The 11280-nt window shown below is 51.2% G+C and overlaps 2 protein-coding genes across 2 annotated transcripts; one reads left to right on the forward strand and one right to left on the reverse strand.

Moving 5' to 3' along the window:
* The first annotated feature begins 987 nt into the window (after positions 1 to 987).
* LOC101404678 (C-C motif chemokine 13) lies at positions 988 to 2282 on the forward strand. The gene is made up of 3 exons (XM_004441878.3): positions 988 to 1084; positions 1659 to 1773; positions 2177 to 2282. The coding sequence occupies exons 1-3, from the start codon at positions 1009 to 1011 to the stop codon at positions 2280 to 2282; spliced, it is 297 nt and encodes a 98-aa protein (XP_004441935.1). The 5' UTR covers positions 988 to 1008.
* A 2386-nt stretch (positions 2283 to 4668) lies between these two features.
* On the reverse strand, positions 4669 to 7611 carry CCL1 (C-C motif chemokine ligand 1). The gene is made up of 3 exons (XM_004441921.3): positions 7431 to 7611; positions 6138 to 6252; positions 4669 to 5000 (listed from the first exon to the last, which is right to left on the reverse strand). Exons 1-3 carry the CDS (start codon positions 7504 to 7506, stop codon positions 4898 to 4900), a joined length of 294 nt encoding a protein of 97 aa, XP_004441978.1. The 5' UTR covers positions 7507 to 7611; the 3' UTR covers positions 4669 to 4897.
* Between the last annotated feature and the right edge of the window lie 3669 nt (positions 7612 to 11280).

Here is an 11280-nt window from a genome sequence, read left to right on the forward strand (position 1 = left end):
ATCCAGGAGGGAACATGTGGAATGGGGACACTCAGGCAAAGGACCCTGTCAGGTTTCCTATCAGAGTCCAAGCTGTCCCCTCCCTTCCGCCGTGCCCCTGGTGGCACTTCATCATAGCTCTGAGCTCAAGTACACACCTCTTGCAGGAGGGAGCCAGGCACAGGAGCAGAGAGCCCACTGCTTTGCTCGGCTCCCCAACCCTCTCAGGTCAACAGCTCTGGAAAACCAGTGGGCCTTCCTAAAAACAAGGGGCCTGGACAAATCAGTGGTTTTCAAACCATATCCCTCTGGGCCTGAGTGGCAGAAAGGGGCACCAATATGTGATGTGAGGGACCCCTGTCGCCAGAGGCTGGCTTTGATTTGTCTCAAGTATGGGACTTCCACATAAAACTTGGCTTAGAAAAAGACTTCTGCAGCTAAATCAAAGCTTGAAACTGCCTTGGTGATTATATGTAAGTAGTCTAGCTTTTTATTCCAGCATCACCACTCACTTCCCATGAGACTTTAAGTTATTAAGCTATTTAAGCTCTCGGACCCTCAGTGTCCTCCTCTGTAAGTGGGCCTGATGATAATGGTATATACCTCCTCAGGACTAAATACCTAAGAGTTATTTTTCATTGCCTCCTTTTTCATTTTGGAGAAAGCCAGGCCATGGAACAGCTCCTTGGCTCACTTTCTTTGATGAGTGCCAGCACATCTGTGCTCTCTTAATGTGGCCTGGGCAGCTGGAAGGAAACAGTGCCTAGCTACAGAAGCTGCAGCCTACAGCTTCTGTCTTAGTTTCCTGGAAAACTCTTTGGCAGCCCAGCCTCCAGCTCAGCAGATTGAGGACCCTCCCTTCAGCTTAACTTGACCTGACCCTTCCCAGGCAAAGATCCCTCTGGGAGCCCCCACCTTCTGTGTTTCCTATAAAAGGCAGGCAAAGCAGCCAGAGCAGCAGATAAGCTGAGACAAGCCCAGAAACTGCAACTCTCTCTCACACTGAAGCTCGTGTCCTCACCCTCCAGCATGAAGGTCTCCACAGCTCTCCTGTGGCTGCTGCTCACAGCAGCTGCCTTCAGCACCCAGTTGCTGGCTCAGCCGGGTAAGCTCCCTCTCTCTCGCTCCTTCCCTCCCTTTCTCTCCATCTGTTCTTGTCTTCTTCTAGGAAGCCCTGAGCCACAGTGTCTCACTTCCCAGCCTATCAGAGAATCACAGGTCCTCAAAGCTTCATTTTACATCTAATTTTAAAGACAGAAAGCAGAAGCCCAGGTTGGGACAGGAAAAGTCCTCCTCACCCCCACCTCCAGGCCACGGCAGGGCCAGAATAAAACCTTAGCTGTCCACTCCAAACCCAGGGCCTTTTGTTGGACCCCAGCTGGTCTTCCCAAACTCTGCAGTTTGGGGGTGATAGCCAGGACCTGTCACATTGGCCTCCCCCGGTCAGCAATGACGCGTCCCCACCGTGCAGCAGAGAGAACTGACTTCAAAATTGTGAGCTACATGTTCCAGGTCCACCCCGCCTCGGGCCTAGGGCCAGAGCCCAGGACCTGGAGTGGATAAGACCTACTTCTCCCTCTTTGGTCTCCTTCTGCTACCAACACTTCCTGCTGCATTCAAGCTGAGAAAAACCTAGCACCTCCCAAAAGGCTGTGTCTTTGTGACTTATTTGTTTCTAGATGCCCTCAATGCCCTGTCCACTTGCTGTTTCACATTTAACAATAAGAAGATCCCCTTGCAGAGGCTGAAGAGCTATCGAATCACCAGCAGCCAGTGTCCCCAGGAAGCCATCATGTGGGTAGAAAAATCTTCACCTTGCCCCCACCTCACCCCACCCCACTCCCACATCCCCCAGATCATAAGATCTAACCAGACTACGTAATCCAAATCCTCCTATTATTACATTATAAACAGACCCAGAGAGGGCAGATAACGCTCCACACCCTGCTCCCTGAATGGGCGCCAGCTCACACCCTCACAGTTGCTTTGGCGGGTGCCGGGCCAGCTTCTCCTGGGGAGACAAAAACAGCGACTACCTGCAGAGGCCCCTTCTTTCCACACCCCTCCCTCCTCGTGTCCCAGGGCGCTGCCTCACCTGAGCAGGCGGGCCAAGCAGGTTTTAGAGTCCGATGAGTCATCTCGTGGATAAAACCCTCAAGTGTTTCATCTAACTGTGCCAACACTCCTTCATCCACAGCTTCAGAACCAAACTGGCCAAGGACATCTGTGCCGACCCCAAGGAGAAGTGGGTCCAGACTTATGTGAAACGCCTGGATCAAAAATCTCTGACGCAGAAGACTTGAACTCTTCCAGCCAAGCCAGAGTGTAAGAAACAAATATTTGTTCTCCTCCAGCCCCACTATCTATACTCTGGACTAATTTTACTGTAATTTTCAGATAGGGTGCTTTCTGTTTTGTGATGCAAAATGTACTATGTCTTTAATGTTATTTGAATTGTTGCTGGTTTGGGGTTTATTTTGAACATTGGTGATCTTTTTGGTAAAGCAAGGCCTTGAGACGGTTGGTTCCTTCTCCTATAAGCTATAGGCAGCAGGTCTCCCTCCTGTCTAACTCCTCAAGGGTTGTGTGCATGCCTGCGAGAATCGTGGAGATGAAGGGCCCCTACAATCAAGGGAGGAGAGTGTCTGGTGAATGCGAGGTGTTGAATATGTTATGATGGAAAGATGAATGCAACTGTAGGACTGCTGACTTTTTGCAGAACATACATTTTTTGTGTGTGTGAGGAAGATCAGCCCTGAGCTAACATCTGCCAATCCTCCTCTTTTTTTTTTTTTTTTTTTGCTGAGGAAGACTGGCTCTGGGCTAACATCCATGCCCATATTCCTCCACTTTATATGGGATGCCGCCACAGCGTGGCTTGACAAGCAGTGCATCGGTGCACGCCTGGGATCCGAACCGGCAAACCTCGGGCAGCCGCAGCAGAGTGTGCGCACTTAACCGCTTGCACCACCGAGCCAGCCCCAATACATTTTGCTTAAAATCTGTAACAGTGGCATTTTCTTTGGGGGTAACTGTTAACCAGTAGAGGGCACCCTGAGGTACAGGTGGATGGCAGAGGCACTAGAGGAATGCGGATGTAGCAGAGACCCTGCCCGTGACGAGCCTGGACTCATCTGATGACAGGGAGGGCCTGCTCACCTGCCCAAGATATTCCAGAACAACAGCTCCAGTCCCCAGCATTAGCTTCTGACAGGTCTCTCTGTCCCTGTGCCTCCTCACACCAGGCAGGCCTCCACACTGAAGTAACACAGACACTGAATGCACCTGAATCCCAGGGGAAAATCAGATGACCCCAGTCCTCATTAGCATCGGACTTGACAGAGAAGATGGGACTTAGCAGAACCGACCTTGGAGGGTGGCGTAGCACGGTCATAGCAAGATTTTTCTAGAGGAGATGCAGAATAGAGAAGAGGGGAGAGGGAGCAGGGAGGGAATATCATCATATGGTCAGAGTTTGGGTTCCAGAATGGACAAGTTAGAGATGTTTAGAAAGGAAGGTTGAAGCGTGGTTATAGAGGAATTGGAATATCAAGGTAGGGAGTTTGGAGCCATTTCTGAAGGCAGGAAGGAGGTCCCGAAGGCTTTGGAGCCCCTGGGAGGGCAGGGGAGGCCAGGAAGAGCAGCCGATGGTTGTGGACGGGACGGAGTTGCTGAAGGAGAACTGAGAGCAGCCTACGGCCATGGTGCAGGCAAGAGGGAACAGGCCAGCAGAGTGGTCAGGAAGGCGGAGGGGAGGAGGAAGTTTAAGAAGAACTGCCCAGACTGTGACATGTTGAATGCTGGGGAAAGAGGGAAAAGCTCTGGGACATAGCACATGAGAGCTTCTCCCCTAAAGCCACCAAGCCGGCCTTTAAATCGGGGCCAGTCCTGACACCCAGAACTCACTGCCCCCCCTTACTATTCTCCCAAGACTCACACATTACTCGAATCGGACCTCGTGATTGTCCCCTTTAAAGGGATAGGGCTTCTTCTTCCTCTGCATCCACTGAGGATTCTCCGGCCCTTCCTGAGACTGCCGCCCTCCTCTGGATGAGCTGTGTTGGCATCTCTATCAGACCTGGATCCACCCATGCCTGGACCCTCCCCAAGAAGGCTCTGCTACCCGACGCTGCAGGGTCTGTCTGGTGGAGAGAGGGTTCCTGTGTCATATTGTGCCAGGCAGTCACTTGGAAACTTGGGAGACGGGAAAGAGTTCTGGCCTGGGAGGCAGGAGATCTGGGCTCTAACACCAGATCTGACTCTGACTTGCTGTGTATCCTCAGACCTGCCCACGACCCTCTCCAGCCCTCAGTTACCTGATCTATAAAATGGGGCTAGCAATGTGTTACAGGCAGATGACCCCACAAGATCCCCTCCAGCTAGGGCAGCTGTGACTCTCGGATAACATCAGCCCCTGAACCATCTGGGCAGGGCAGGGAGGGAGAACATCCCGCCCTCAAATGTGGACCCAGCCCTGGGTCCCAGCCTTCTCCCACTGCCAAACCTGGAGGCAGAGAACTACATCACAGCCCCGAGTCAACACTGCCCCCCTAGACAAAGACAGTCAGCAGACAGGTGTAAGTCATTTATTGGCTCCTATGACACGAAGTCAGTTCTCCTGGCACCAGGCCCAATGTATCTCCTCCTCTCCCCCACCTTTCAGCCCCTTGCCCCAGCCCCCAGCCCCTCAATCCAATCAAGTTTGTACCCTGAAATCCCTGTGGGGTCCAAGAGGCACAAGGGAGCAGGAGTTGAAAATTCTAGAATTTAAATGCATAAAGTGCGACAACATAGCTTATCAGGACCCGCAGATCCTCCATGACCCAACAAAGATGGGGAAGAAGGACTGGTGTAGGGTTGGGGGTGGGAGACAGGGGAAGCCACGTGGTCTCCGAGTCCAGGATGGAAAGGAATCCTCTCATACTTCCTTTGATGGGCAGCGTTTCATACTTTTTAAATAATCCTTAACCCATGAGTCTGTCTTCAAGACACAGCTCTTTCTGCCTCCCTTCATCTTGAATCTGTGGGAAGAGAACAAAAGATGGAATGAGTCACCTAGTCACTCCCTGGGTGCCACACACAAGTCCCATCTCCCCCTCCTTGCTGCTGGGTGCCCCTAACCTGCTCCCTCTGAGTCTGTATATGAAGTCGTTGATAAGACCTGTGGCTCACACACCGGGATCAACACCCAAGCTTCAGGGGCAGCTTATTAAATTGTGTTTCTTGGACCCCTTTCCTGGAGATTATAGTTCGGTGTATCAGAGTAGGGCCGGAGGCTGAAGACATTCTGAGGATTAGCTAGCACGGAAAATTCTCCTCCTAGAATATCTCCAAGGGACCCCTGCTCCATATCTTCATGCGTTTGTGTCCATCTGGGACCCTCAGTCATTGTTTTGGACTCGTTGTGTGTGTATGTACGTGTGTGCGTGTGTGTCTATGTGTATGTGTGTGTGTGTGTTTCTTTTCAGATCTGCCCGCCTCCTAAACTTGGCTATTGTCCAAACTATAGACCCATTCTGCCCTTTACTATCTGAGTGACCTTAGGTAAATCTCTCTACCTCCCTGAACCCCAGTTTTCATGATAAGGAAAATGTGTGCCCCAAGAGTGTTAGCGGAGATAATATACATGAAAGTGACTCATAGACACTGAGTGGCAAGTGTAAGCTACCTCAGTCCAGCCTCATGATGACCCTGTGATGCAGCTGTCATATTTACTGCACTTCCCAGGTAAGGAGTGCAAAGGAGCACCCAGATAATGAAGTGCAGAAGAGTTACCTGCCCAAGGTCACCAAGACTATAGGTTGGCAAATCCAGAGGCAGGAACTAATCGTGACCCCTTCATTCTTTCCATTACGCAGTAATGCTTGGAGCTTTTAAGCAATTCCTGCCTCTGGGCATAAAATATTAGGATATAATACTTGACATCTCGGCGCTCAAGAAACCCAAACCACTGCAGAAGCACCTGCTAGAAAGCGCGGCACACCCCCTAGCGCCCACGCTCGGCTCTGCATCCAGGTTTTGGCGGCCTCGCCATCCGGGTCTAGAAACCTTAATCTGGTGGAACATTGCCATCTAGCGTCTGATATTCTAACTCCAGGTGGGCTGGTTTCTGCTCTCCGGGCAGGAAGTCAGGGATTGATCAGGGGACAACCACTCACATAACACCGTCTTTGTAGGAGCAGGTAGAGCTGGTGTCTCTGTAACACTGGATTTTCTGCTGGGAAATCTTTTTCTTCACAAATATAAAGCAACAATTGGAGGATGACACGTGCACTAGAAGAGAAGCACAAACGTGGTTTGCATCCATTTCTCAACCTAGACTTCATTCCTCTCATCCAGGAAGAATAAAAAAAAAGCCCCTTCCAGGACAGACCCAGGCTTTAGGATGACATCTAGAGGGCCGTGGTGCAGGTCTGTCTTATTGGCCACCTGGTTCTGTATTTAGGCAAAGAGTCAGGACGCTGGGATGCAGATCCCAGCTCCCTACAAACCAACTGTGTGGCCTTGATCGAGATGAGCCCTCACCTGGGCCCTAGACTTCCCATCTGTAGAAAAAGACTTCTTAGACTGATTTCTAAAGGCTCTTCCAGGTCTGACACCCTACCACGAATGTATGGTTCTGCCCCAATATTGGGGTTCAAGGGCTCTGGACCCCATGCTCTGGGTGCATGCAGGACAACTGCGGTCCATGCGTTTGGGGCAGGGTTAGGAGTTCAAGGAGTTCAGACAGAAGAAATGACAAGGGAAGAGCTTCCAGGAACTAACTAGCTCCCCACTCACTCTCCAGGATGCCCTCCTCCCCGGGTCCTCAGTTCAGTCCTGGCCCCAAGCCGCACTCTGCCAGTTTGTACACTCCCTCCCAGCCCCCACCCCCAAGAGACTGGCATTCCAATCCTGGCTCCTTCCTCCTAGCTGTACTGTTTATAAAGCCACTTCCGTGTGTCTGGTGTTAGGTCAGTATTCTCTCAGCAGCCTCGGAGGGTAGGCATTATCAAACCCATTTCACTGATGGAGAAACCGGAGTTTGAGAGGTAAAGTGACTTGCCTGGGGTTAGCCAACTGTTACAGCCCTGAGTCCTGACCTCAGATTCCTCCCATTACTTGTTACGCTATGGAGGCAAGACCAAGTTCCTCCTCTGGACCTCGGGCCTCACAGCTCGGCCTGAATAACCTCACAGCTCCCCTCTAGCAGTGTGCAGAGTCTGCATGAGCCAGGGCCTCCTTTTGCTGAAGCTAGCAGCCCAGCTGTCTGTTTGCCCCAATCGCATGGTTCTCCTACTGGCCCCCGGCCCCCACCATCCAAACCCTCCAATCCTCATCAGGAAGAATTCTTCCTGGAGGAGGGCAAATGGAGGTGGTGAGTTCAGGGTGAGCCCTGCCCCCAACCCCAGAGCGCCTGCCTCATTTCTGCCCTCCCCACGGGGATGCAAAGTGACCCCAGCCACACTCACTGCTCTTGCTGTCCACGTCCGGCAGCCACATCCCGGCCAGCAGCAGGCACACCAGGGCCATGGTGATGAGCTTCATCTCGGGCAGTCTGGCGCAGGCCTCCCTGGAGTGGTCTCCAAGTGTCTGGTGAAGCTAAGAGCTCTCCCCTGGCCCATCCTGCGGTGCCCAGAGCTTTTATTAGATGACCTGGGTGGGGTTTCCCAGGCCCTGGTGCAGAGGCGGGGAAGTCACAAGGAGAAGAGTTACTCAGTGACCACATGGAAAACTCCTTTCCCCACCTCTCCTGGGTGGTGTGCGAGGTGTGAGGAAACTTGTCCGAGTGCAGGAGCAGATAAGGATCTGGAGAAAATGAGTAGGAGCCGTCCCGACTGAGTGGGAAGTGGAGAAAGGTGAGTGAGAGGAAGTGGCCTGTTTGTGGCTTCTCTAACCCCACGCCTTTCCATCCAGGGATGGAGCTACTGTCCCCGGAACACAGCAGAAGAGCTCTGGACCAGGACTGAGCCACACCTGTTTGAATCCCAGAATCCCAGTTCTGCAAATTAGCAGTTGCATAAACTTGCCCGAGTCAGGTATCCACTGCAAAATGGAAATAGTGTATCTCCTGGGTGTGCGATCTGCTCTGTCAATGCCTGGCCCAGATATTATGCTATTTCTGTTTTTCCAAATCACTCCGCACTTTTCAGCAGCTTGCATTGTTCTAGGTCCTTGGTTAGCCCCAGGGAAGATCAGTGAGATGCACTGATCTCGAGCCACTGTCCTTCAACTCACAGATAAACAAGTAAAAGCCACCCATTGTATGGACAGCAGGAGATGTGCCATATGGAGGGCACAGAGGAGGATGGGAGCTGCCCACAGCCATCAGAGAAGCCTCCCAGGGGAATGTTCTTCAAGCAGAGTCTCCTCCGGAAGGGCTGAAGTGGAAAGTGCACGGCAGTAGAGGAAGGGGCTTGCATGGGGACAGCGACGCAGGAAGGAGCACATTCACTCCGAGTTGTCAGAGAGCGCTGGAGTGTGGGGTATAAGGAGAGCAACAGGAAGGAGGAAGTGGCTGGAGAGAGATGTGACTGTACAGGTACAGAGTGGCCAGTCATGAAGACATTGTGTGCAGTACTTGGCATAAGTAGCACATAGTAGGTGCTCAAGGAAAATAGCTGGGCCGAATCCTGTGTGTTCAGATCATGAGGCCCACGTGCATTATACAACCTTAGAAGGTTGGCTAGGCTGATCGACTTTGATCATGCATTCTCTAGCTCAAAATCCTACGTGGCTTCCCATTGCCAATTGCGTGACGCACAAGCTGCTCACCTGGACATTTGTGGCTCCTCATGTTACGTCTCCGTGGATTCCTGCATGTTTGAATATTTGCAATTCCGTGAACATGCCTCATGCTTTCCTATCTCCGGGATTTTGCTCCCACTGTAACCTCCACCGGCAGAGCCCTCCTCCCTGTCTCCCTCTGTGAACTTTCCACCCACTTCAAATGCCGTTGTCTCCACAAAGACCCTTCTGCTATCCGCAGCAGACAGGCATTCAGCCTCCTCCGAAGCCCCTCTGTGCCTGGGTCTCCCACATGCAGGTCTTGTATTTCTGCAAGCCCTCCATGCAGTGTATTCCCCCAACTAACACCTGAGTGGGAGTCCTGGCACGTCCGAGTTGAAAGGGCCCTTGAAGACCACCCACAACAGTGGCTCTTAAAGTTTCCTGGGAGAGCTTTTGAAAAACTGCGAATGTCTTGGCCCATTTCAGAATCAGAATCAAAACATACATGCCTATACATATTAGGGGAAAAAACTCCAGGTAATTTGGGCTCCAGAAGATGAGAATCACCTGTCCAGTATATGCTCTTCATCGTACAGATGGGAAAAAAGGAGTCTCAGAAAAAGGAAACTGCCTTTGCCAAGGTCGTGCTGAGAATTCACAGCAGAGATGGGGTGGTGATCAGGTCATCTGACCCACACGTGTGGCCCCCTCTGAGCGCACACTTTCAACAACACACAAGGAGCCCAGCTAACAGCTGCTCCGCCCCATCCATTGCTTTCATCCCACCAGTTGCTTCCTCCCACCTGAAAAGTACTTGAAGAAGTTGAAATCACTAACCCGCTGTTGTCACTCTCCTATTCTCTTTGTCCTTGTAGATTGATACATTTTTATTCCTTTATTATCGTTCTAGTGGGTTCCCAGGAGAGGAAGGAGATAAAGGTATGTGGTCAATGGCCAAATGTAACTGGAGGTCCTTCGGACTCTCTTGGGACACAGAGAGGGGCGATGTGGCCGCCCAGGAAATTCTTCACTCTTGCCCTTCCCCTGGGGATGCTGCGCGGCCCACTCAAGAAGGGGATGGGGATGCCCCTCCAGCAACTGACTTCCCCTCCTCCCCATCACTGTGCCCACGGCGAGCCCAGGACAGGAAAAGAGGGAACAGAAAGGCTTAGTCATGCCTTCCCCTTCCCGGCTCCTTCAGCCCCTGAAGGAACCATGGCACAACAGTGAGGCCCAAGTAATAACTCAGTAAAATATGTGTGGAGTTGAACGAGATGGGTCAGAACGGCATAGGATGGATCGATGGACAAGAGATGCTCTCAGCATAAACCCTGAGCTAGTTATTCACGTGAACAACCATTTTCTTAGAAATTTGAGAACCAGGAAGTGCTAGGAGAAAGGTTTTCTTATTAGTCATCTTTTATGAAATGGGTTCCAATTTACTGAGGACGGGTAGAGACCAGACAGAGCTCAGCCGGTGTGGATTTATCTTAAGATCATCTCCTCTAGGGGGGTCCGGGGGGTCCCAGACCTCTTGCCTTGGCCCTGCTGGCCTGAATGGACTGAAGCCTGCCCTGGCCTGCTTGCTCTCCAGTTACATTTCAGCCTGATCCTTACAGACTAGTTTTGCCACCCAAGAGGGGGTGGTCTGCCTGTCTCAAGTCATGCCAATGGTCGAGAAGCAAGGAGGTAGGAGAGAAAGAACTTTATTACAGCTTGCTAGCAAGGGGGAAGATGCCCGACCAATGTCGGAAAGAACTATCTTACAGAACAAAGACTACAGGCCAGTTATATAGGGGGCTGGTCTCCAGGTGGGGGAGGCAGCTGGTCTCTGGGTGGGGGCAGACATCTGGTCTTAGTTCCTGATAGTCTTTGGTTTTACTTGATATGCATCAGAGACTAGAGCAATGCCCAGTACCCTGATGTTTTAATTGTCCTTGATGATGACTATCAGCATAGACTCTCTGCCCGGGGGTCATCACATTCCTAAGGAACTCAAAAGAACAAAGTTATCAACTTATCGCAGCTAGGAGGGGCCATAAAATCTACAGAGCATGTCTGGGTTAGTGAATCAGAGGTCATTCAAAGTTACAATATGGTTTCTTTTCTACATTATGGCTTCTCTTATGTCAACCTTGTGTTAAGCCGGTGTCAATTGGACACAGAAACTCTTAGGGGAGAAGTCATTTGCCCAGCATTGCACAGCTGCAGAAATACTGGTCTAGCTTTGTCCACTTTGGGGACATCTGAGTTCCCTCACTTAGGGAGGAAGCATGTTATGGACTCAGAGATAACAGGGTCAGATCTCAGCCCCATCAGCTTTTAGCTGTGTGACCTTGGGCAAGTAACTTAGTGCTCCTGAGCCTTAGTTCCTTCGTTGTAAAATCTGCTGCCAGCTGGACCTGGCACAACTTTCCTCACTGTTTTCAGGATAAGCTCCCAACACTTTAACCTAACTTTCTGCTATTGGAAGGATTAAATGAGATTTCTCACCTTGTCTTGGAACAAGGGAGGAAGAAAGAAAGGAAGGAAGAAAAAGAAGGAGGAAGGGAAGGAGGGGAGAGGAAAAGAAAAGAAAGTTGGATCATTCAA

The sequence above is a fragment of the Ceratotherium simum genome, chromosome 16 (assembly GCF_057802395.1).
Source record: "Ceratotherium simum simum isolate JZ-2026a chromosome 16, ASM5780239v1, whole genome shotgun sequence".
In the NCBI taxonomy this organism is placed as follows: Eukaryota; Metazoa; Chordata; class Mammalia; order Perissodactyla; family Rhinocerotidae; genus Ceratotherium; species Ceratotherium simum.